Genomic DNA, 27,323 nt, shown 5'->3' with positions numbered 1-27,323 from the left:
GACTCTGATATCTTCTAGTTTGTGCAATTCCTATTAGAAAGGATGAAAAAATGTGCAGTGCATTTATAATTGCATATGTTGTGTTGTCAGATAGATTTCAGGTAGACAGAAGGAAAGAACTTCTGCTTTAACTGGGCTTTGATGAGAACCAAATCCTCTGCTTGTAGTTTAATATGTCTGATGATTGGAAGAATTCTCGACAGACTAGTTTCTGACTCTGTATGTTTCAAATTTTGTTTCTTATCCAATACATACGTACTCCTGATGCTATGCTTTAAAACGATTTATGGCCCTGTACCTTTGTGTCACAGTGCAGGATGAGTCAGTATGGTGGGCCATAGGTGTGTTCCTGGAAGCCATTCCTAACTAAGATAGATAGCAATGACTTGACTATAGATCAAAGTGACTGTAGACCACATAAATAGATCCCTCTGAACCTGCATTAAGTATACATGTAACTCAGCTCTGCCTCAGCCACACCCTTCAGCTACTTCATTGCCACCCACACAGTGTGACAGAGAGAGTTAAAGTGGAAAGAGACATCCATCTTCAAAGATTATGGTAAAATATCTTATTTTTGAAAACTTTACAAAAACATACACCCATATGAAAACACTGCTATGCTTCTCCCAGGGCTTTGGAGGAGGCCTTGCAAGTGAGGGTCCTGAAACTGAAGATTCCTAGTTGTTAAGGTAAATCCACCCACATAAAATGAAGCCAGAATTACAAGTAGGAGGGAGACCATGTAGGGCCCTGTAGTTATTAGGAGGAAGTTTGAGTTTTTTTCTAAGAACAACAAGAAGGCTTAAAAGGCTTTGAAAGGGAAACCCGCTGGTTGTGGTTGGAGGATTACCTAGGCGCCGAGGCAAGAGACTGAAGGCACAAACTGTTTCAGTATAATAAAGGAAATAGTTAGAATAAGAATAGTCATAATACCAATTAGACAGAGATGATCATAAACCATTACCAATCATTATTATAAACATTATTAATCATTAGCTTTTAATATTACTCTTTGTTGCATTACTAATATAACCTAGGAGTAACCGGCGGGTATAGGAACAGGTGCTGAAGGGACATTGTGAGAAGTGACCTAGAAGGCAAGAGGTGAGCCTTCTGTCACGCCTGCATAAGGGCTGCTTGAGGGCTCCTTGGCCAAGCGGTAATGCCAGTGTCTGGGAAGGCACCCCTTACTTAGCAGACTGCGAAAGGGTGTCTCCTTTCCTTGGAGGAGTCAGGGAACACTCCGCTCCACCAACTTCTTGTGGAAGGCTGGATATTATCCAGGCCTGCCCACAGTCATCCCAAGGCCTAAACCCCTCCCTGTGGTACAGTGCTTCAATGGTCATGCTCCTTGTCCACTTTCATGCTCCTCCCGCACTCCTGGTTCCTCTTTGAAGTTCACAGTAGATAGTGGTAGAAGAAATAGTAAAAGTCTCAAAGTCTTTGATCTTTCTTATAAGTGCAGAGAAGAAAACGCTGATGTATGCTGTCTTCTCTCTCTGCTTCCTGCTACCTAAAAGGGAAGGGCCCCCTATCCTGTAATCAGGTGACTTGCTTCACCTTGTCAATCACTTAGAAGATTCACCCTTGTTACCCTGCCCGCTTGTCTTGTATGCAATAAATATCAGCGAGCTCAGCCGTTTGGGGCCACTACCGGTCTCTGCATCTTGATGGTAGTGGTCCCCCAGGCCCAACTGTTTTCTCTTTATGTCTTTGTCTTGTGTCTTTATTTATTACAATCTCTTGTCTCCGCACACGGGGAGAATACCCGCTAAGTCAAGTAGGGCTGGACCCTACAGCTCTTAATAGGATTTGATCTATATTTTGAGACAGTCTCTCTGTTGTCCAGGCTGGAGTGCAGTGGCCCATACTCCGCTCACTGCAATCTCTGCTTCCCCGGTTCAAGCGATTTTCCTGCCTCAACCTCCCAAGTAGCTGGGATTACACGCATCCATCACCACTCCCGGCTAATTTTTGTATTTTTAGTGGAGACAGGGTTTCACCATGTTGGCCAGGCTGGTCTGCAACTCCTGGCCTCAGGTGATCCGCCTGCCTTGGCCTCCCAAAGTGCTGGGATTACAGGCGTGAGCCACCACACCCGTCCATGATCTATATTTTTCAAAGACCCCTCTGGCTTCAGTGTGGAGCAGCGGTCTCCAACCTTTTTGGCACCAGGGACCAGTTCTGTGAAAGACAATTATTCCACAAGCTGGGTGGGCGCGGGGTCATGAGAGTCTCGTGAGGAGCGCGCAACCTAGATCCCTCGCATGCGCAGTTCACAATAGGTTTCGAGCTCCTGTGAGAATCTAATGCCTAGGCTGATGTGACAGGAGGCGAAGCTCAGGCGGTGAGGTTCGCTCGCCCGCTGCTCACCTCCTGCTATGCGGCCCTGTTCCCACCCGGGGTTGGGAACCCCTGGTGTAGAGAATGAGCTTTAGGGAGGCGAGTGACAGGAAGGAGACCGATCAGGAGGTTGGAGCTTTTCCAGGAGAGAGGTGGCTTAGACTAGGGTGGAGTGGGTGGAGATCTTGAGAAGGGATAGATTAAAGTCATATTTGAAGGTGGAGTGATGGGCTTGCTGATGGGTTGGCATTAAAGTAGACATGAGGGTGGCACCAAGGGTGTCTCCCAGACATCCTCTTGAATGGTTGCCGTGACACCATTTCCTGAGGTCAGAAATTGGGAGCTAAACTTCAATTTGAATCCTGTCTCTACAATTCCCAACCACGTGACCCTAAACAGGTTGCTATTTTTTCCCCCAGCCCTTTCCTTATTCAAAAGAGGGAAAACCAATAACTGCCTTGTGAGATTGTTTGAAAAGTAAATGAGAAAACCCATGAAAATGCCCAGCCAGGAGCCTGAACCTTATCAATAACCTTATATTGGATGGCATTGACGCTCCAAGATTTATTAGTATTTACTATCAAACTCAAGAGAGGAAACCAGATTTGCAGCCTGATACTCTTGCAGGATTTTTCTCAGGTTCTAGCACTTGGCTTTGGCTACTGATGATATTCCAGGCTGGAAAATATTTGCTGTCCCCAAAGGGCAGGTCAATGTGAATAATCTTTTTAATAATAATAATAATAGCTAATATTTGTAGAGCACTTATTATTGCTTGGCTCTTTACATGGTTCATTTTATTTATTTCTTACAATACCCTACGGCGCAAGTACTTTTATTATTTTCACTTTACAGATGAGAAAATCTGAGGTTCAAGGGATTACAGAATTTCTCCAGTGACCTCCAGCTAGTAAGTGGAAGAGAACAGACTGGACTGCATCATAGGGATGTTCAGAGATCAGCCAGAAGGATCACCTTTCACAACAGGACTATGGGGCCCAGGCCCGGTCCCTATCATGCCCCTGCACAGGTGTCTCGGGTCCGAGAGCCAGGACACAGCCGGAGACTGCGCGCTAGGACCGGTGCGCCTTGCTCACTGTCTGCTTCTATCCCTCCTGCCCCGTCCAGTGTCCCCACCAACTCCCCGCTCCCTCGTCCCTCTCAGTCACAGTCCGCTCCAGTCTACCGCACTGCCCTAACTCTGTCCGAGCCCCCAGCCGCCGCAGCCGCTGCGCCGTCCCTCAGCCCCGCCCCTCCCCGCCCCCTGCCTCCCGTCCCCGCCCCCTGACGCCCGTCCCTCAGGCGCTGCCCCGCGCCGCCCCTCCATACCCCTCGACGCCCCTCCACATGTCCTGTACGTCCCTCTCCATCCCCTGCATGCCCCGCGCCTCGCCCACTGCCCCGCCCCATCCCCTGTCAGTCCCGCCCATCGCCCACTACCCCGCCCCATCCCCTGCACGCCCCGCCCTCGCCCACTGCCCCGCCCCATCCCCTGTCAGTCCCACCCGTCGCCCATTGCCCCGCCTTCTCCACGCCCCGCCCCGCGCCTGCGGCGCATTGCAGACGCCCAGCGGCGCCAAGAACCCGGCGCCCCGGACTCGAAACGCTGACCTGGCGACTCCTCGCAGCCCCCTTCTGTGGCGCGCCACACCTCAGACCAGGCTTTGAAAGTAGGGCGCAGCCTGAGAGGCCGGCCGGACCCCGAGGGCTGTAGGCGGGCTGGGAGATGGGAGCCGCCACCACCCACATCCCCACACGCACCGGGCCACGGCGCCTCACCGCCCGGTTAGCTCGCGGCGCCAAGCCCGGAGGGTCCCGCCTGAGGAAGAAAGGTCGTCGCCCGCAGCCCAGCTGGGGCTGGGAGCGCGACCCGGGGTCTCCTCGCCCGCACGCGGAAGAAAATGGGCGCTGTGGCCTCAGTTTCCCTCTGTGAGCACCCGGCCCTGCATTCTGAAGAGTCGTCTGTGGAGGAGCCTTTGGCGTCCCCCTGCCCCTGAGGGTGGCCGTCAGCTCCTCCCAGCCCAGCACTTTGCTTTCCCCTCCCTCACCCCCCGAAGGGTCTCGCCCTTTCTGGCTCACCCCTCTCTCCCCACTCTCCTCCCCTCCCACTCCCCTCTCCCAGGATCCCCGCCTGGTCTCCTTCCGGCCCCTTCCTCCCTCCCTCCCCGCCACCCTGCCCTTCCCTGGCAGGTTCCCACGGATTGGCCCCATCCCGTTAGCTTCACTTTGCACGAAGTCAGTTCAATCTAGAGATAGAAATAGCCTCCAGGACGTGGTGGGGGGGTGAGGTGGGGGGGAGTTTGTGTGCATATTTTGTGGCGAGGGGAAAAAGGGTAGGTAATATGTGTTTGGGAAAATCAATGTCTCAGGAATAGTAAATCGCAGGATTTGGGGTTTCTGCTTTTTTTTTTTTTTTTTAAAGAAGTCCATCACTTAAAAAGTACAGTTTAGGCCGGGCGCGGTGGCTCACGCCTGTAATCCCAGCACTTTGGGAGGCCGAGGCGGGCGGATCACAAGCTCAGCAGATCGAGACCACGGTGAAACCCGTCTCTACTAAAAAATACAAAATTAGCCGGTAGCGGTGGCCGAGAGCCTGTAGTCCAGGCTACTCGGGGAGGCTGAGGCAGAGAATGGCGTGTGAACCCGGGGCCGGAGCTTGCGATGAAACCGAGATCGCGCCCACTGCACTCCAGCCTGGGCGACAGAAGCGGGCCTCTGTCTCAAAATTTTTTTTTTTTTTTTTGAGACGGGAGTCGCGGCTCATGCATGCTGGAGAGCTCTGTGTCGCGATCTCGGCTCGCTACAGCCTCCATCTCCCGGTTTAGGCGGTTTCTTCTGTTTCACCTGTTCAGACTGGATGTGACGGGCTGGTCTCCAATTCCTGGCATCAAAGTGACCCGCCCATCTCAGCCTCCCAAAATACTGGGATTATAGGCGTGAGCCACTGCACCAGGCCAAAAAGTACATTTTAAAAGTACCTCACACCACTGGGAGCAATTTAAAAAGATAAATAGGAATTTATTCAGAGATAGCGAAACACACAGACTAAAAAGGAAAGCAGTGGAACCAACGCAAGGCACAAGTCATATGCACTAAAATTTCCAGCTGCCCCGTAGGGGAACGTGGTTTGGCGCATTGCGTCACCTTTAGTTGGGGCATAATGATTGAATTCTTGCGGTACAAATGGACACTGATCGAAGTTTACCTAAGTTTTTAATTCTGTGGCCAACTTTCTGTTTGTCTTGGCTCAGTTTTCTCTTAAGTAGAAATAAGTAGAAAAGAAGCAAAAAGAAGCTTCTATTTTGGCAGTGTAAATTTACTTATATGTAAGCAATAATTTGATTCTTTCCTAGAAGTCAACCAAAGTGCTATAACATCCCTTCTCATCTTTAGCTTAGTAATAGAGCCCTACGGTGTTACCAAGAATAGTACAGTTTGTAAAAATGTGCTTTGTTTTAAGTGAAGATTTTCTTTTATCGTTCTTATTTCAAAACATTTAAATTTGATTCTTGTTTCTTCCCTTGCCTTCTAATTATTTTCCTATAGTTTCTTGTTTTCTTCATTTTTCCACTTTATGGAGTGGAAACTCCACTCCACTTTTTGGAATCCCATGATTTTAACTTCAAAAATTAAAATATTGTTGAATAAACCAGAGCATCTTGAAGAGGGCAATGAAATTCAACACCTGCATATAAATCAATAATCCAACACTTCTTAAATTCTTAAGTTTTAGAAAAGATGTGCCCTGTATTAGCTTTTCTTGGTTTTGTCTGCCTTTTCCTACTCTTGTTTCTTTCCTATTTCCATATCTTATATTTTCAGCCTTCCTCCTTTATTTATTTGACCATGTTAGTAAGAAGAGAACTCAAATCCTTTTTTGGATAAAATAACTGAAGTGTAAGAAGAAATCATTAATCAGGATGCATTTAAGCCAGATGTAGAGGTGTAGTTCACAATTTACTACAGCTTTGTCATTAGGTTATAATTTTACATTCTAAATAAGTTTCTCTTATTTACAAGAGAATAACTTGTATTGAATAATTGGATTAGAACACAATCTGAATGTTATTTTGTAGAATTAATGAATATTTTTCTTATAAAATAGCAATAAAAAGTTTTTGTAATAAAATTTTAAATATCTTTTTGTGTTCTCTCTAGTTTGTTAAATACAAGTAAGGAATACAGGCAACATGTTCTACACACATGTGCTTATGAGTAAACGAGGGCCATTGGCCAAAATATGGCTTGCAGCTCACTGGGAGAAGAAACTCACAAAGGCCCATGTATTTGAATGTAATCTAGAGATAACCATTGAAAAAATTCTTTCACCCAAGGTATGTTACTGATTAAAATGATAGCTTGTATTTACCATGACTTTGGAGGAAGAAAGGCATTAAGATACACTTATATCATGAAATACATTTTGAAGGAAGTTTTACTTGTCAAATGGTCTTTCCTTTAATTCCTGTAGCATTTAATGTTATAACAAACATATTGGTTTCTGTTGGTAATTAACTTTTTCATATATCTATCATAGATAGATTGGACCCTAAGGGATGAAGGCCATATTTTATTTATATTCATATTCCTTTCTTATTCACTAACAAAATACAGTAGACATAGTAGGTACTTAATAAGCATCTCTTAGAAAATAATGAACAAATGGGGAGGGTAGAAAGAAAGAGGACTGGTTATAAATCCAAAAATATGTGAAAATATGTCATAAACAGTAAAGTACTATGTTCATTATAAAACACTAAAACAGTGATTAGAATTTGCATTACAGTATTTAATATTGTTATAAATTAAGTATTTTTCAGCTTTAGAGAAGGACAAATTGAAAGTCTATGGTGTGTTAGGCACTGGGCTGGACTTTATGCCTATAAATCTATTTAATCTTTACAACAACCCTATGAAGTTGGCTTCTTTTAGCTTCTGTGAACTGTGGTTAGCATGTCTTGAGTTGGTCAAATTTATATTTAATTATTGCTTTATCTATCACTTAATAATTATATTACTTTGGGCATCCTACTTAAAATATCTGAGTCTCAGTTTTTTCTTCTGTAAATAGAGGTTGTTGTCAAAATTAAATAAGCTAATGTATGAAAAGCTCTTAGGACAATGCCTGGCATAAAATAAGTATGTAATAAATTGTAGGGAGGCTGAGGCAGGATAATTGCTTGAACCCAGGAGGCAGAGGTTGCAGTGAGCCAAGATCGCGCCACTGCACTGCAGCCTGGGTAACAGAGCGAGACTCCATCTCCAAAATAATAATAATAATAATAATAAATTGTAGCCATTTTTATTAAACTGAAGTTCAGGAAGGTTAAGTGACAGCCTCAGCAACTGAACAAAGACCTGAACCCAATTCTGACTATAGAGTTTATATTCCTCTCATAATACCAATAATAGTATACTTCACTTAAATACCATATTAGATTAATTCCCTTAAATAAGAATAAAAAAATTATTTTGCAAGGTGAGGTAAAAAGTGATTTACTTCAAATAAGAATACAAAATATCTGCTTTTTTAAGAGAACCAAATCTTACGATGTAAGTAACTTTCAAAGAATAGGATTTATGAACCTAATTTTTACTCTTCTAATACTTCAAAAATTATTGAAAGGTGAAAATAGCACTTCGAACTTCAGGACACCTTCTTTTGGGAGTTGTTCGAATCTATAACAGGAAGGCAAAATATCTTTTGGCAGATTGCAGTGAAGCATTTCTTAAAATGAAGATGACATTTCGCCCAGGTATACATGTAATATTGATTTGTCTCACTCTTCTTGGTTCCCTTTTGCATTTTAATTGGGGGTGGGCTCTTTTAATATACTTCAGGGGAGTATGGTGAATGTAAACTTAGTTTTGAATGAATCTAAGTTTCCATGGTTGAGGATAAATTGTATTCATTTCCTTGCTCTTTTTGTATGCCTGCAGGAAAAGGTTATGCTTTCCAAAACTTGTAATGTTCCTGCATATTTATGTAAGACATATACTTAAAGCCACTACACTTGCATAAGAAACTCTGATATTCTGTTTTTAATGGGTCAGTTAGTTTGTCATGCCTGTTTTTGCCTTTATGAGAGAAATTAGAAATAGTATGATTGACAAAACAGAGATATCAGTAATTGTAATTGTTTTCAGAATTCTCGACTCCAAGCAGCATGCTACTTATGACATATCAAAAATTCCTAAGCATTCCAAAGTGCCAGAGATTTACATATGTCATAAATATAATGCCTTCAAAATTTATATAGCATCTGTTTCACTTTGAAGACATTTTTTATTTTCCACCTTGTATTATGGCTATTTAGGTATGGATCTTGCTTCTGTCACTAGTCTTCAAGCTTCTTAAAGGCAAGGTCTTTGTTGTAACTATTTTCTGAATCTCTTATAGTATCTGTCTCAGTGCCTTGCACATACCATTCCCTCAATCAACATTTGTTGAATCAGGATTGACAGATTTTTTTTAATCTTCTTCATTTAAAATATTCGTATAATCTCTAGGTGGATTTCTATTCATATCAAGTATGGTTCATTTGTTCATTTTTGTTTTTACATATTCCACAAATATTTATTGATTTCATACTTTGTACCAACCACTATGGTAGGCTCTGGGATACAAAGACAAACAAACAAGATAAGTAAGATCTTTTTCAGTCAGGTGAGGAAATAAAATAATTAAAGTATTTTAAAAACTTATTATAGTAATTGTCAATTGTAATTGTGCTATAAAGGAAAATAAACAGAGTGCTACAACAGAAAATAACAGAGAAGTTCACTTTAGTTAAAATAATTGGGAAAAGCCTTTCTGAGAGGATAGAATTCAAGCTCAGACTTAAAAAATGAGAACTACCCAGCCAAGTAAAAAGTCCCTGAGGGAATAGCATTCTAGGCAGAGGAAACTGCAAGAGAAAAGGTCTTGAGGTGGAAAAATGCTTGACTTTTTCAGGGAACAAAAAGGCTAGTATGGTCAGTATGGTGAATGTCATTAGATGATCCGTGATAGGTTTGTAGAGCTACAGAGGCTCCAATTCGAAATTTTGATTTTATTAAATGCACTGGAGAAGTCACTAAGTCATTATAAGTTTTAGAGACATCTAATCTGATTAGTTTTTTGAAATATTACTCTGTCTGCTTTATAAATAATGGACTACAGAAGGGTAGGAGTAGATGGAGGAAAACTAGTTAGAATATGCAGTAGTCCAGTAAAAGAATATGGAGTTAGTTGGGAGTTCTTTCTTTTATATAGCATTGCTGCTTATTGAGTGTGATTTTTTATTCTTTTCAGGACTGGTTGACCTTCCAAAAGAGAATTTTGAAGCATCTTACAATGCTATCACATTGCCAGAAGAATTTCATGATTTTGACACCCAAAATATGAAGTAAAATATTTTATTTATTTTCTTTCGATTTTCGATTTAATTTTCTTGATATTTTGTTTTTATATTCAAATTTCATTGAGGCAAATGGAATGTAGTTAACAACTGAACAAGTACAGATGTGATTGATAAAGACTTATATTTGGTATAAAATCCCAAAGTACAACAAAAGTGTGTCATTATATTGAATATAGTTTGCAATATTGACAGTATATTCATCTATTCATTCAGTAAATATTCACTAGGTGCCTTCCATATGCTGGAAACTGTTCTAAGCACTGAGGAGATAGCAGTGAATTAAACATAGCTGCTGGCCTCATGGATCTTAAATTTTAGTTGGGGTGGATAATAAACAAACAAATAAATGTATGCCAGGAGATGATTACCATTGTGAAGAGAAATAGAAAATGAAATAAATAAACAGTAAGACAGGAAAGACTTTTCTGAAAAGGTAAGAACAGAAATCTGAAGGAGGTAAAGGAACAAATCAGTAATGTGGGGGAAGAATATTCTAGGAAGAGCAAGTAGAAAGGCCCTAAAGCAGAACACACTGGACATTTTCAAGGACCAGCAAGGAGGCAAGTGAGACTCTAGTGGAGTAAATGAGGGGCTGAGTGGTAGGAGATGAAGTCAGAGAGGTAGCAGGAGACACAGATGATGTAGGGTGTGATACACTACAGTGGGACTTTTATTTTACTCAGGGAGCACGGGAAGGGTTTGAATAGACGAGTGATGGGATCTGACTTGATTTCAACATCATCTCTCTGGCTACTTACTCTAAGAGGAAAGGGAGGAATCAAAGAGCCCATGAGAAAGTTATTGTAGTAAGAAGTCCAGATAAGAGAATATAGTGTCTATGATCAGTTCTCAGTTTTCATCTCACTCAGGTGGTAGCTAGCGGTCAACTTACAGATATATCTGGAAGGCAAAGCCAGGAGAATTTGCTGATGAATTGCATATGGCTTTAAGAGAAAATGAAGGATGCTATATGATGTTTGGCATGAGAACAGAGTTAACACTTAATAAGATTAGGATAATCAGATTTAAAGGGGGAAGAGAGAAGGAAGTAAACTAGGTTTTGTATATAAGTTTTGGGATGACTGTTAAACATCTGTTGTGGTCTAAATGCGTATGTTCCTCAAAAATTCATATATTGAAACCTAACCTTCAAGGTGATGGTATTAAGAGGTGGGGCTCTGAAACCACAATGACCTTTTAGGACAACAACCACCAAAGAATTGGAAGTGATTAGGTCATCAGATAGGTGATTAAGTCATAAGAGAAGTGATTAGATCATAAGGGCTCCACCATCATAAGTGAGATTAGTTCCCTTATAAAAGAGACCTGCAGGAGTTTTCTTGTCCCTTCCACTGTGTGAGGTCACAGCAAAAAGACACCGTCTATGAGGAACAGGCCCTCACCAGACACCAAATCTGCTGGCACCTTGATCTTGGACTTCCCATCCTCCAGGACTGTGAGCAATAAATTTCTGTTGTTTATAAGTTACCCAGTCTAAGTTATTTTATTATAGTGGCCTGAATGGACTAAGACAATATCGAAGGGAGTAGGTAAGTAGTTGACTCTCTGGGTCTGAAATTCAGGAGAGAGGTCTGATGTGGATGTATACATTTGCAAGTTGTGAGTGTATAGATGGAACTTCAACCATGGACTCTAAGAGATCCCCAAGGTAGTGAGTATACCTTTAAAAAAAAGAGAGAGAGGGATCTGAGGACTGAGTATTTGGTCATTCCCAGTAGTTAGTCTGGGATATTAGGAACAGAAAAGGAGCAGGTAGGAAGAAAATTGAGAAATAGTGATATCTCAGAGGCCAAGAGAAGAATGTATTCCATGAGGAAGGGAGTTGTCTTAGTCTCTTTGGGCTGCTATAACAAAATACCATAAACTGGGTGTCTTATTAACAATAGAAATTTAGTTATCATCATTCTGGAGGCTGAGAAATCCCAGATAAACTTGCCAGCAGATTCATCATCTGGTGATGGCCTACTTCCTGATTCATAGATGGCAACCTTCTCACCGTATTCTCACATGGTAGAAAGATTGAGGCAGCTTTCTGGGGCCTCTTTTATAAAGGCACTAATCTTATTCATGGGAATCTGCCCTCATGACCTAATTACCTGCCAAAGCTCCCACCTCCTAATATCATCGCATTGGAGATTAGATTTCAATATATGCATTTGAGGTGAGGAAGACACAAACATTTAGGCCATAGCAAAAGTCAACATGTAAGTCAAATGCTGTTTGTGCAAGTAAGATAAGGGACTGAAAATTGACCATTGGATTTGGGAGCCTAGAGATTATTTATATACATGTATATATAATAAACTAGTGTTTATGAATAATACTATTAAGAAAATGAAAATTGTTCTAGTTTCTTCACTATATCAATGATATTTTTACAGTGTCATTGTTTTCTGTTCTCACGTTTTTCTCAACCTTTTATTTCTCCATAGTGCTATTGATGTTTCAGAACACTTTACTCAGAACCAAAGCAGACCAGAAGAAATCACTCTTAGAGAAAATTTTGACAAGGATCTACTTTTACAAGCTGAGAGCTTTGGTAAGAATATTTGAGAACTCAAAATTACAAATTATAATCAATTATATTTGTATTTGTGTATTGAAACAATGCCAGTAGACGTAGCTATAGAATGAATCTTTTGATGCATAAATGTAATTCCCAATACATCTTTCCTTGCCTTTTCCTAGTATAGATGTCAATGCCAAGACTCAGTCTTAAGATATACTTCTATTCTCAGTGTATAACCATTTACTGAATACCTACTCTGTATCAGGTGCTATCAATAGACAGGGCAGTACCAAAATTTAAAGAAGCAGTTTCTGCCCTCAAGGAGATACTGGGTGTGAGAGAGACATGTAAATAAACAGTTGTGATGGTCAACATACATACAAGATTTTATATGTATGCTGCATGAAATGCCTTCAAAATATATTTCTTCTGGTATATGATAATATCAATTGTAAAATAATGCCTTTTAAATCAGCCTGGGGGTGAGGAAGAGGAAGCGCTACCACACTAAACGTATATATTGATTGTGAAACATAAACTGATTTTTAAGATGTTAAACTCTGTTTGGGCAAGGCGATTGTACTTTACTTTTGATTTTTTTTTTTTTTTTTTTGACACAGGGTTTTGTTCTCGTTGGCCAGGTTGGAATGCATGATCATGGCGTACTGCAGCCTTGACCTGGGCTCACTATCTTCCCGCCTCAGCCTCCTGAGTAGCTGGGACTGCAAGTGCATACCACCACACTCAGCTAATTTTTTAAAACTTTTTTGTAAAGACAGGGTCTTCCTATGTTGCCCAGGCTGGTCTTGAACTTCTAGGCTCAAGCAATCCTCCTGCCTCAGCCTCCCAAAGTGTTGGGTTTACAGGCATGAGCCACTGTGCCTGGCTAGTGTATTTTAAAATGGAAGCAATATGGTGTAATTTAACTATAGAGTATTTGCTCTTTTTTTCTGGCATCTACTACTCCCTGTCTTATGATATTTATACACGTCTTGTCTTGGTCTACAAACTCCATGAGGATGGAATCTGTGTAACGTTCACATTTGAATTTCCTATGGTGCCCAAAACAATGAGCATAGAAAGATAGCCTGTGTCTATCTTGGTCGGGGAGAGGAGTCAAGAAAGTAATGCTTGAGCGACATCTCCAACCTCAGCTTCTCATCCTCACTCTGCTTCTATAACTCTTCCTATATCTGCAGCTGTGTTTCTCAGCCTGTGATGAAGGACCAGTTTTCTAATTTTTGTCAATTTTCAATCTGTTTTATATTTTACTTTGTAAAATACAGTAAAATGAATTATTAGAAAAATTAAAAATCAAAATACAAGCCTCAAGTTTTGTTATTAGAGTCAATATATATAAAATTGCTCTGTCAAATTTCTGTGAAACTTTCTGAACATGTACTTTTATTTCTGTATTTTATTTCTTGTGGACCAATACCTGTCCCCAGATTATACTTTAAGTAGCACTGATCTCTTACTGGGTATAATCTCAGACCCAGAATTGGAACACACTGGCAAAGAAGTAATCATATTCCCTACTCCCAAGACACTCTTTACAAATTCCCCTACTATTCTTATTTGGGCCTGAAACTTTAGGATGACTTTTTTTTTTTTTTTTTTTTTAATGGAGTCTCACTCTGTCACCCAGGCTGGAGTGCAGTGGCACTATCTTGGCTCACTGCAACCTCCACCTCCCAGGCTCAAGCGATTCTCCTGCCTCAGCCTCTGGAGTAGCTGGGACTACAGGCATGCACCACCACACTCGGCTAATTTTTGTATTTTTAGTAGAGACAGTGTTTTACCATGTTGGTCAGGCTGGTTTTGAACTCCTGGCCTTAGGTGATCCACCCTCCTCGGCCTCCCAAAGTGCTGGGATTGCAGGCATGACCCACCATGCCCGGCCAGGATCACTTTTAACTATACTTTTTGTCAGCTTCATACTAGTGCTGAGTTGTTTGTTTGTTCGTTAATTCTGAAATATCTCAGATCTTTTTTCTATTTCCTTAGCCACTGATATAGTTCACCAGTACCAAAGACCTGGAGTATTGCAATACCTTCTACAAATCTTCCTCCAGTCTCTTCCCACATTTTTTATGCCTTTGTAAGAGCAATTGTCTTTAAATTCCATTTTCGATATATCACATTCCTCTGCTTAAGTGCCTTGGGTCCCTGTGACTTACTGTATGATATACCTCTATCTATACTCAAGGCCTCTGCCAATTTATCACCTTCTTTATTTCATCAACTTTATTTGTTTTCCTGTTAATGTGGACTTTTTGCTCTAGTCTAGCAAGTCTAGTGTCTTGCCACCCAACCAGTACAATTTAGTTGTTCACATTTCTGTATCTTCCTTTACAATTTTAAAAGGTGGGAAGAACATGTTCTTAGTAAATGGACAGATTTTGGTTTGAATCTGAACTTTCTCTATTGATTTTCTGTGTGATATTGGGCAAATTGCCTAACCTCTCTCAGCCTTACTGCCCCATTTGTAAAGTTGGGATATAACTGACAACATCATATGGTTATTTCCCTTACTCCTTCCTTTAATCTTCACCAATATGTGATTTTTCTCTTCTTTAAAAACTGCTTCAAACCTAATGTCCTCTAAGAAATATTTAAAATTAATCCATCTTATTCTAGATTGTAATATAAGATCAAAGGCAATGATTATTTCTTTTATGTATTTTGTGTAATCTGAGATTCTTGTGATGTTCAATGCTGAGAATATAGTGTCTTCATAAGTCTTATTCTCTGACCAATGCTGGCTTTTCCTTTGGGAGCTATCAAGCTGTACCTGGATGATGTGAATATATTCTTAGTTTTTTAAAAAGTAATTTAGTCTTTTTTTTCTGAGCAATTCTTTAATCCATTGTCATGATAGTTGTTTTTTTCTGCTCTTCCATTCTAGAAGATTTAAGTCTATAGAAGAATTTTCAGTATGGGTAATACTTCATGATTTTCTTTACTGTCTAACACTAACATGGGTTGTTAGAGGGAGGAGAAGACTAACCTTGGACCTCTGGGATTTCAGACTCCTGGACCTAGAGATTCAAATCCAAGAGAGGGAAATAACTGATTTCTGGTCAAGAGCTGACTTCTGGTCCCCTGGAACTGTCAGTGTAGTGTTGTGATTGTCAGGATGTAGGCTTTGGAATCAGAGCTGGATTCAGATCCTGACACTGTTGTTTATTATATTGTGACTGTGTGCAAGTTACAAAACCTTTCTGTGCCTGTGTTACCTCATCTGTGCAATGAGAATTATAATAGTATCTTCTATTACATAATATAATACATACTATAAACACTCAGTTATTGTTAGCTGATGGTTTTTTTTTTTTTTTTTTTTTTTTTTTTTTTTGCAGGCCTGTATCACTACCCCCAGCATATTCAATTTCTATTGAATGAATGTTGTAAGCCCATTCTTTAATATCTTACCTATGTTTCCATTTCCTAAGATGACTGACATGTTCCTTATTTTCCAAACCTCCACTATGCATGAACAATACAAGCAATTGTCCTTGAAATACTATGAAATATACTTGGTCAAGCAGAACTTACTTACCTAAAATAGAAGAAATTATTTTCCATAGTACTTTTACCTTAGGAAGTTATTAAATTATATCACAACTATAAACTCTATGTAATATTTTGGCATTTTTTTCCATTGTATTTGAAAGGTCATTAGACTAAAAATCCAGTCTCTACTGATTAACTGAGTGACTTTAGTTGACTAATTCAAGTAAGTCTTTCAGCTATTTTCTTCATCTGTAAATTGAGGTGTTGGATGACAAGATTATGCTAGATGATATCTGAATTTCCTTCTAACTGTAAAATTCTGTGTTTCTATGAATTAGTATTAATGATATATATTTATTTAGGGGAGGAATCTGAAATTCTCAGAAGACATAGCTTCTTTGATGACAACATATTACTGAATTCCAGTGGTCCTTTAATTGAACATAGTTCTGGAAGCCTCACTGGAGAAAGATCTCTGTTCTATGACAGTGGAGATGGGTTTGGAGATGAAGGAGCTGCAGGAGAAATGATTGGTATGCTATCTGGTCATGTAGAAATAAAACATTTATTTTAATCAAATTACTACAATGTATTAGATTTATTATATCAATGTAAAATTTCAAATATGTTTTTGTGTTACATAGGTCAATACATTTTTCATACAAGTTTTCAAAGTCTATGGCATGTTTAAACATTTAGGCTAGGCCTAAGTAAATAGCCATCTGTTTAAATATATTTTCTATAGAGGTTATGAACTACTGCTTGTTTTTATTTTTACAAATTCCTAATTCTTGGAGGGAAGAGAGTGAGGTTAGTATATTCCTTATAAAATATACTAGACTATGTACTGGAAAACATTGTTTTCTTTAACATACATTGTGGGGCAGCTAAGGTATTTTTCTAGAATTTTATATTATTATTTTATATTTATATTAATCTGCTTAAGTGCCTTGGGTCCCCATGACTTACTGTATCAAATACTTCTACCTATCCTCAAGGCCTCTACCAATTTATTGCCTTCTTTATTTTATCAGTTTTATTTGTTTTACTCTTAATATAGACTATTTCACCTTATAAAATAGTCATAGAAATCGGATAGACAAAAACTGAGAAGTCCAAATGCACATGTTTTATTTATTCTTCTTCTTATTATTATTGAGATGGAGCCTTGCTGTGTCACCCAGGCTGGAGTCAATGGCACCATCTCGGCTCACTGCAACCTCCGCCATGTGGGTTCAAGTGATTCTCCTGCCTCAGCCTCCTGAATAGCTGGGATTACAGGTGCCTACCACAACGCCTAGCTAACTTTTTTTTCTATTTTTAGTAGAGATGGGGTTTCACCATGTTGGTCAGGCTGGTCTCGAACTCCTGACCTCAGGTGATCCACCCGCCTCAGCCTCCCAAAGGGCTGGGATTACAGGAGCGAGCCACTGCGCCCAGCCAAAATGCACATGTTTTAAAGATTGTTTATTGACTGTTCCTATCAAATCTTTTTTAAAATTCTCTAGTTTACATTAAAAATCTAGTTATTCCTTTACAATGAAATGCATAAAGTAACATTAATAAATGTTTAGTGAACAAATGACAGATTCCCATCTGTATGAAAAAAGTATTCATTGTGTTTTTCAAGACAATCTGTTGCAAGATGATCAGAATATCCTGTTAGAAGACATACATTTGAACAGAGAAATTTCCCTGCCTCCTGAGCCTCCCAGTAGTTTAGCAGGTAGGTTGAAATTTTCCTTTATGAGAAAGTAATGGGTACTAATGTTTAAATTAAGCCTCAGAACTTCTGAATTTAAGTAGCAATATAGTATAGTGAGAGACAAAGAACAATGTCCTTCAGACTCTGTTAATCTGACTGTAGACAATATAAAATAGGAAATTGGATTCTGAGAAAGGTACATTGAAGGGTATTTAGCCAGGATTGGGTTTAGCATGAGAGTGCTCTGCCAAAATATTGTGCTTTTGAATTATTAAAATAGTACATGGTACATAGTAAGAAAATTTATTAACTAGTGTCGTTTGATAATCTACATACAATTTGAGAGAAATTATAAATTGAGGCTATTTTCCCTACTTGAAATTCATATGGCAGTACCTCAGATGATTTGAGGTATTTTAGTCCGATTTTTCTTAAGAATTAAAAGTACAATTAGCCCCATTTTTGATTAGCCACAATTTTTGATGTTATATTTGCTTTCTAAAAACAATAGTAGAAACGGAAAATACAAAGAGCTAAGTAATAAAATTTTACTTATGGTTTTTTATGGGTCAACTGATAAGTATTTAACAGAATACAATTTTTTTTAGCAGACATATAGTCAAATTTTTGTCAGTCATTTACTGTGGTTGCCACCACTGTTTTTACATCTGCGTGACTTTAACCCACCCTTAGATGTCTCATGTGCAAAAGGGGATGATGATACTTGACTCACTTGAATACTATGGGTCCCAGACCATATAATCTGTAAGCTTCTTCAACTCTATTAAATAAATGATTCTAAGAATTCAGATGTTCCAGTTAGTAATATAAATCTTCAGTTAGTTTATCTTTCTCTTTAATTCTCACACAGTCCTCTAGCCTGCATCCTAACTGGTTTTTTTCACAATTTCTTTTATGTGGATGTTGATTAGTTGAACCAGATAACCCAGAGTGTATATGTGTACCTGAAAATGAAAAAATGAATGAAACAACATTATTATCAACTGAAGAGGAAGGATTTACCCTTGATCCAATTGATATTTCAGGTCAGAGGCATTTATCATTTTGTTTTAATTTTTAATACACTGTTAACTTATATACTTTGAGATGTTTGAATAATCACTGAAATATTATAGGACGTAGTCCATCTAGTACTAGCACTTGTAATACAATACAGGAGAAGACCGTGAAGGAAATTTTAGATGATCCTTTTGAGGTAGGAAGTGGGACTCAACTCTAGAATTGGGGGTTGGACGCCGGACCAGATGATGACTAGTTACAAAGTGGGTGGGGGGAGCTTTCAATCAGACCCACCCACCAGTGTGCCATGTCAATTTACTGCTGCCATGGCAACACCGGGAATTCACCCTTTTCCATGGCGATGACCCAGTGATTACTACTCCTTCCCCACATAAACTGGCCCCCTTAATCTGCATGCAATTAGAAGTGGGTATAAATATCACTGCAAAACTGCCCTGAGCTGCTAGTCTGGGCCTACTGGGTAGCCCTGCTCTGTAGCAGCAGTCACGGTGCTAGAGCTGTAACACCACCAGAGCTTTAACACTGCCTATTCAGTAAAGCTGTTTTCTTCTACCTCTGACTTGCCCTTGAATTCTTTTCCTGGACAAAGCCAAGAACCCAGATGGGCTAAGCTCCACTCTGGGGCTCATTTGTCCTGTATCTCTGTATCACTTGCATTATATTCAGTCCTGTTCAAACCATGTATCCAGTTTGGGAAACTGAAAAATTTTAAACTAAGTTCAATTTAGGAATGTATTGAGCCATTACTCTGTGGTGGGCATGGGAATAAAGAAGACACACACTTTTTGCTTTTAAGAAGCTTAGAAAACAATCCAGTTAGGAAGATAAATAATCATGCAAGTGAATATAATATAAGGCAGAATAAAAGGGTCAGAAGAGAGGCACAATGCCTTCTAGCATTTAACTTCAAACATCATGTTTTAGGGATAAGTAGTAAGTATGAGTCTAATATAACTACTAGTCTAATATAACTAATATAACTAGGTCATTTAGAAGCATCCTAGTTTGTAGGTAGTATAATTGATGTGAATTTCAGTTTATAAACTCAGGCATGCAAACAGTAAAGCATTTTTTTTTTTTTTAACTGAGTTTACCACTAAGCCTCTATCTCACTAGGCTGGCAGGAAATTCAGTCTGTGTAGCTTCCCTGTCTTCTTTCCATCATGTAGTTCCAGAGTTTGGGGGAGGGGTATAGAAGGTGGAAGGTGGAAGGGAACCTCTGGTTATCAGCCATACCAATTTGTAGTTCCCAGTGCTCCAGCTTACGTAGCCTTGGGGATCATCACATAGCCAACCTGTCCGGTATCTTGCCTCGTTCCTGGGATTTTACTGAGGCACATCAACCAGCAAGCAGGTTCCTGTACCTTTTGGTTCCATTGATCTTGGATCTTTATCCATTCTGAGAAATCTAACCCTCTCTCCCCTTTTAGAGCTTTACTAAAGAAAAGCTTAACTTCTGCTTTCTGCCTGCTAAAATTCCCTAATGGAGTGAAATCCTATGGAACCTGCTTGGAATGTCTATGAATTTCAGTGGGAGAGGGAAAAATACACTGGACAAATACAAATTAGCATTGTAGAAAGCTATCCTATTACATAAGCATTTTAAGGAACCTCCAGATAGGTTGAATTCCCTCTTCCCCACATTTCCTCAGTTGCTCACTTAACAGGTAGATCCCTTTCTAAGCACTTCCAAGCAACACCTTACAAAATGTATCAGCTATTGGTTGCTCAGCATAATTTTCAGAGGGGAGAAGGGATTTTCTTTCCAATGCAACACTGTATGTTGTACAGTGGTAGAAATTTCTTTTCTTTTTTGGAGATAGGGTCTTGCTCTGTTGCCCAGTCTGGAGTGTAGTGGTGTGGTCTCAGTTCACTTCAGCCTCTGTCACTCAGGCTCAAGGGATCCACCCATCTCAGCCTCCTGAGTAGCTGGGTTTACAGTTGCATGCTACCATGTGTGGCTAATTTTTGTATTTTCTGTAGAGACAGGGTTTAGCCATGTTGCCCAGGCTGATCTTGAACTCCTGGGCCCAAGCAATCTGCCCACCTCAGCCTCTTGAAGTGCCAGGATTACAGGCATGAGCCACCGTGCCTGGCTTAGAAATTTCTTAAGTATTTAGTGTCTACAATATGATTTTAGAAAGCTGTATAACCAATCACATTTGTGCCTATTTCTTATATTTAGACATTGCTGAGAAAAGGAAAGGTAAAAAGAGGAGATTGCTCATAGATCTTGTCAAGGAGCTCAGTAGCAAAGTTATACATAAACAGCTTACTTCCTTTGCGGACACCCTCATGGTTTTGGAACTTGCACCTCCTACCCAAAGATTGATGATGTGGAAGAAGAGGGGAGGAGTGGATACACTTCTGTCAACTGCTGCCCAGGATTTGATTCATGCTGAACTGAAAATGGTAACAGTTTCTATCCTTCTACATGACAGCAATGTCTGGTTATAAATAAATAAATAAATAAATAATAAACACATCTTTACATACATACATAACAGAATTTAAACTTCCAAAGAAGTACTTCCTCATTTTGAATTAATTTTCTGGATTGTGTGTATGAATTATAGTTTTTCCTTTTTAGATATGTGCTTATGTTTTCTTGAATTACTTTGCTGGTGCAAAAACAAAAAAACCAAAAGTGTGTATTTTTACAGTTGTTTACAAAGTGCTTTCTGTCCTCTGGCTTTAAACTTGGAAGAAAAATGATACAGAAGGATTCAGTAAGGGAAGAAGTGGGAAACCAAAATATCATAGGTGAGACTTCTTAATTCTCTTGATGTTGAGGGGAATGTTGTGGCAACAAAAATTTGATGTTTTAAATTTCAAAATGAAGATGGGATCCAATTCCATGTTCTCAAGTATAAATGCTAACTCTGGAAGAGTAGTTGAACTTAAATGAAATTATTACTTCAGTATTGCATTTTTCTGCATTTTGGATTAATTTTTGTCCCAGAGATTTCATTAAAAAGATGAAGTATATATACTATGTAAACCATTCTTACTATCACTTTTTCTACGTCCTTCACTCTCAAAGGCAGTACTCAAAAATCCTCAAAAAAGAAAATCTTTCTATCTAGCAAGATAATGTTTCAATGTAAAACAACTAACATGAAAAGTCATGTAAGGATAAGAACAGCACTTAATACAGTTAACTTGAGACAGGTATTTCTGTCTACCCAAAAGGCACATGGAATATTAATAATTACTGATTATTATCATGATAATTATAAAGTAATAATAAAACCAATTGATGTGATGAGGGAGCCTCCACTTCCTGATCACCCTTCCTGAAGGCATTAAATCTACTGAACGATATACCACAATGGGCTTGAATTATCCATGTTGTCTTGTGAGTGAATGTGTGAGAGTGTGTGTAGAGGAGATGGTTGGCAGAGAATGGGGAGTGGAGGTGATAAAGAGACAGAAGACAGGAAAGGGAAGATACATATGTGAGACTTGGGAGCAATAAGAAAGTTTGTGTATCCTTTGCCTAAATTCTTGGATCCCAACGTGTCTGTCAGAAGTTTTCTTTTGTTACAACCATATCACAATTCAAGTTTGAAAGATATTTTGGTGAAACTGTCTTTATTTCCTTGATAATTTAGAGACATTCATGATGCAAGAGCCAAATTCCCAGCAAGAGTTACGTAAACCTCAAACCTGGAAGGATGTGATTGGTGGATCTCAGCATAGCTCTTATGAGGATACCAACAAACATATTAACACTGAGGTAAGTTATCCAGAGAGAATCGTAAAAATATTTTATTTTCTACAGATATAGTAAAGGAATGTTGGGACTCTGGTATATTTTCTTACATTTGTATATTCATATTTCATTTTAAGTTGTTTTGCAATTTGTTTACTAAGTAGCAGGGTAAAACATGATTTTCTTCTACAGAATTTTTCCAGGAGTTTAGGATGTAAATCGCAAGATAAGGTGGTTTCATACTGAACTAGTATTTTGCATGATACGTTAAATCAATGATTGTCTGTATGTAAACCTGGTTATATGCTGAGAATCCTACTAGGCCTCATATTCTTTGTGTCATGGAATGTTTTAGAACTGCAGCCAGTATACCTAAGTTTTGCTTCTCATCGTAAATTCACCCTTACATCTCTAAGAATAATATATTTTAGACCCACCGATTACTTTGGCCTTGAATCTGAAAGACTTATCTAAAGATCTATAACCAAAATGAAATTTTAAAAACTTTTTAAGATATAATTTTTTATTTGAAAAACATTACTATTTGAAAACATAATTGGAAATAATTGCTTTGAAATATTGTCTCAATTGTTATTTTATTGGTTGTACAAATATAAATATTATAGCCATACCAGATAAAAATAAACCAGTGTTTTTCTGATCTGTTCCATTATCACTGTATTTTGATAACCACTCAGGGAATTCAAAGTCAACCCATGTTGAAACTGAATGCCCTTGGAAGGAAAGACAATTTCACAGTGCATTCAAACAGAAAGTATTTTACTAAATATTTGATAATATACTGGATATTGAGATACTGGGTTGCCAGTACTACTCTCTCCCTCACTTGGGCTCAGGCATTTCTTAAAGTGTACCTTCCGAAAATTATGATTAGGTAAACCTGTTTAGTTTATGATATTTTGGAAGGAAAATATAACTGCACTTATCATAGATATAACAAGATAGATTGTCCCATGGGCTTGAAGTAGAGAGAAGAGAGATTGATGTACCAGTTTTTTTGAACCTTTACTCCTTTACCCTATGTTTATGCTTTTTCAATTCTACTCTTATTTTGCTTCCAAAAATGGTTAACAAATGAGAAATATAGTCAAGCATGGGAGCACAAGAACAAGAAGGGACAAGAAAATATTGATTCTGATGAATCATTTTCAAATTTTCATAAAACAGAATTTTTATATATCATAACTGCAAAATTGAGAGTATCAGAAAGATTGAATATTCATAGAAATTGAAAGAGAAAAACAAGGCTTCACAAACATGTTTATTAAAGAATAAAATGTAACTCCTTATGTTTACTAACAGTTTTTAAAACTGAGTTAAAAAGCAAGTAAACTATCTTAGAGGAGGCCCTTAGCCAAGACTGGGGAGGACACCTGGGGAATGAAGCTTAGAGACAGGTTGAAGATGAAAAGGGATTGACAGCTTCTATAGCAATGAGAAGGGAAGGAGATGATAGGGACTAGGAAATTTCTGGCTGTCTCTTTTTCTTTCTTCCTTTATGTCTTCACTCCCCTTCCAGCAGACAGGTCCTTCTTCCCTTTTGCCCGTGACAGCTCCAGCAGTGGTGGCAGGAATCCTATCATGGTCCTCAGTAGGGATATTAATATCCCTTTCCTCACTCTCACTCCCTCTCTGCTTGCCTATTGCAGATCTCTTTCCTCTGCCACCTGGTATTGGCATGAGAATAGAGTTAGGGGAGTGGGGCTAGATAAACTGCTTCAAAGCAAAGTGGTCTCAGTAGCACAGCAGTAGAGACTTTTAATGTGAGGCCTGCAGTAGAGAGGGAAAAAGAAAGGAAAAGGATAGGAAACAAGGAGGGAAGGGGCATGCAAGTTCTTCCTTTATGGGAAGCATATGGAAAACAGTAACATTTAAGTCAAAGACTGCCTATCTGGGATATTTCAGAGATAATATTTTGAGAATGTGGGTAGTATTTTAAATTAGTTTGAGAAATGAGCATTCACATGGTTAAAGCATTTAACAAAATTAGATTGTTCCTGTATAACCACTGTCAGATTTACCTAACTTTCCCTAATTTGCTTCAGCAGGATATTGTTGAAATGGTGTCTTTAGCTGCTGAGGAATCATCTTTAACGAATGACTTATTTGCACGAGAAATTGAATGTAGTCCAGTTGAATTGGTAAATATATGTATAGTCTTGGGGATGTTCTTAAAAACTTCATTCCTAAATATTTTTAACACCTTATTTATCTGAAACTTGACTTTTAAAGCTGTCATGTTACTCTCTGAATTTATAATTTAAATTTGTGATTACAACAGAGATGTTTGTGAATAGTTTGATAAAATATTCTGAATTGCTCTGATTTTTTGTCTTTCTTTAATTTCTTTTGAAACTTCAAATACTTTTAAGGGAAAATGTGAGATTTTTGTGCTTATCAAAAGTAGTGACAGGATTTAAAATGTTGAGAATCACTGTTTTAAATTATTGGTATAACATTTCTAGAGAAACAGAACTATATTAAGAGTATGGCCTAAGGCATTTGAAATTTTATCTTATTTACAACAAAAATTGTAGGAAATTTTTCCTTTAACATTATGTGGCATGAGGCTTTTATCTATACAAGGGTTCTGGAAATTTGAAACAAAATCATCTGGTAGTCAGAGGGCCACATGTCAATAGCAAAGACAGAAGTCAAGTCTGATTTACCTGACTCCCTGCTTGTTAACTGTCTTATTTCTCTGGTCTTGTCCCAGCGTACTGAAAACATTTTTAAGATTGTAAAGAATTTTAGTAAAAGTTTTTTAGTAAATAATATAAAAACACCCAGTAAGCCTGATATTAATTTGTTTCTATAAAATTATCTATATAATGAGTTCCAAGACTATTTGATTGTTTTTCATAAAAGGAAAAGAGACCGAATTCTCTAGATAATCTAGGGCAGAATAAATTACCTGAACTTTTTACCTTAAGTATCCAAACAGCTGAGCCAGAAGTGGTTGATTCATTCTTGCTATTCGCTTTGCTTTTATAGATGCAGGTTATTTTCATACATGGTCAAGCAAACCACAACACAGCACAAGTTCAGCTGTTTTAATAATCCACTGGGCTTTCTACACAATAGATTCAGCTGTAGGGTGTCCAGATAGATCAAGTAGACAGGCTTTAGCAGAATGCACAGACTATTTCTTCTGAGCCTTTCTCTGGTTAGTTTAGTTGTGCATTATAGGTGAAGCGAGAGTCTCATGGACCTTTAACAAAGAGGTTTTTACATTTCAAAAACTGCATTTGTTTATTTAACAATAAAATAAACATTAATAAGTGGGTGTCCTCATTTATCCAAGGACAGACCAGAAAATAATCATAAATTGTAGCTGAAGGGATTTGGAAAACTCTCCAGAATAAAGTGACCATATTTTCAAATTAGTCTCTTTGGGATATAAGAAAGCATATAGCATAGGCAGGCCCAGGAAGCTGGTATAGTTGGTGGAAATGGGGACTGAGTAGTTCCCAGGCTGAGTCAAAGAGTCCCTTTAGCCTCACATGATTTAAAATGTCATGCAGAATATTCTGGTGCTTTCTGTAATTGTCTTGGAGTCTATGAAATTGAAAGCACTTTTAGCAAGTGTCTGGGCTCCTATACATGAAGGCTAGACAAACGGTGGACATGTGATGAGAGTGACACAGACGCTTTTGGGATGCATGGTCAGAATTAGCTTAGGAAAAATTATAAAGTAGGCCAGATTTGTGCCACTTCCCTTCCCCCAACCCCCTGTAAGCCTACTCTTTTATCAGATTCATGAACACCTTTCATATGCCCAGTTTCTGCTCTAATATCATAAGGTGTTAGTTTGTAAGGGATTAGAATAAATTCTTGCAAAGAATTTCAACTTTACCATTTTTAAATATTGAGGTATTTCTGAAAGTGGTTAAGACTTAAATACCAAAAAAAAAAAAAAAAAAAAGAATTTATTTAGATAACAATGACAGACAATCAGGCAGTGGGTTAATCTTTTTTGGACAAGGCATCTCGAAATCTGAAAGATTTCTAACCCAATTGTACACAAACTACTAGACAGCAGTTATGTTTAGAGCTTCCCTTACCAGGTAAGTTCAGATAAAGGTCTTTACAATGCAGAAATAGCTGTATGTTTACTCCTGTCAACTGAGTTCAGATTGACCAGAACTAGGATAGCCCTAGGCAAAAGTTGTTGTCTTTGCTAATTTTACTTTTCAAAGTAACTGAAAGGCCCTGGGCACATTACCAATAAAGATGGCAGAATCTCCTATTTTGGAGCCTCTTATCAGAAGACACCCTGGAGAGTATAGGTATAATTGTGCAAAGGTGGTTTATATTTGTATGTTAGCCTTATTCTCTTTATAAATAATAAAGACTATAAGCTCTTTATTTGGCAGGACCCATTGTAATAATTGTGTTTCTTGTAGAAGCTAACACTATGATTGGTGAATAGTAAGCGTTTAGTAAAATTTGCTTAAATTAAATATTTTATTTATCAGTCATTCAAACAGGAGTCATTGAGGAATGAAGAAAATATTGAGACAGAAAGATGGAATCGAAGAATACTTCAGTTGTTAAATCGTTTACGGGTAAGATGCTAGGGTTTGTCAACCCTATTTTTATTTTAAAAAATAAGTAAATACTGACTTCAAGCTTCTAGATATTAATGAAAACGCAGTAATTTTCCTTATTTTTTTGAGGCCACATCCCACTGGAGTGCGATGATTTTCAGTAGTATACCCAGGGCTAAATATAGAAGTTTGGTTTTGGTGCCTGCATATTCTAATCAACTTCTTACCCACACTCATACCCTTAGATATCTATCTATTCTGTGTCCCATTCTCATTTTTAGCAGGATACCAACTAATTCTCAACATGAAACTTAGTTGATAGCAGTTCAAGAGTGACAGCTCAGATAATTTTTGAATTTAATTTATATTTTTATCAAAATAATACATGCATATTATTTTAAAAGTTCCATAGCACCATGCAATAAGGCTGAAAAGACAGAAAGGCCTTTGTCCTACCCCTCCTAAGTCCTGCTCACCAGAAGCAACTACATTAAGC

At 38.6% G+C, this 27,323-nt stretch overlaps 1 protein-coding gene across 4 annotated transcripts in view; it reads left to right on the top strand.

Moving 5' to 3' along the window:
• Positions 1-3,897: 3,897 nt before the first annotated feature.
• Positions 3,898-27,323, top strand: part of RAD21L1 (RAD21 cohesin complex component like 1) — a 35,626-nt gene continuing 12,200 nt past the window's right edge. For 2 of the 4 annotated variants that reach the window (XR_652425.4, XM_009216421.4), the window contains exons 1-13: positions 3,899-4,016; positions 6,505-6,680; positions 7,973-8,102; positions 9,641-9,734; positions 12,203-12,309; positions 16,158-16,328; positions 17,426-17,521; positions 18,433-18,546; positions 20,727-20,953; positions 21,205-21,304; positions 22,156-22,280; positions 24,323-24,418; positions 26,756-26,845. Coding sequence is in view for 3 of the 4 variants with exons in the window: in XM_009216421.4 (XP_009214685.2) it covers positions 6,537-6,680; positions 7,973-8,102; positions 9,641-9,734; positions 12,203-12,309; positions 16,158-16,328; positions 17,426-17,521; positions 18,433-18,546; positions 20,727-20,953; positions 21,205-21,304; positions 22,156-22,280; positions 24,323-24,418; positions 26,756-26,845 (1,494 nt within the window). In the remaining variant the exon portion in view is untranslated. Of the gene's footprint in view, positions 4,017-6,504; positions 6,681-7,972; positions 8,103-9,640; positions 9,735-12,202; positions 12,310-16,157; positions 16,329-17,425; positions 17,522-18,432; positions 18,547-20,726; positions 20,954-21,204; positions 21,305-22,155; positions 22,281-24,322; positions 24,419-26,755; positions 26,846-27,323 lie in introns of all 4 variants that reach the window. The other 2 variants (XM_017944937.3, XM_017944936.3) reach the window with 2 other exon arrangements.

Source organism: Papio anubis, chromosome 16 (assembly GCF_008728515.1).
Source record: "Papio anubis isolate 15944 chromosome 16, Panubis1.0, whole genome shotgun sequence".
NCBI classification, from domain to species: Eukaryota; Metazoa; Chordata; class Mammalia; order Primates; family Cercopithecidae; genus Papio; species Papio anubis.
This window is presented reverse-complemented; position numbering and strand designations above follow the sequence as displayed.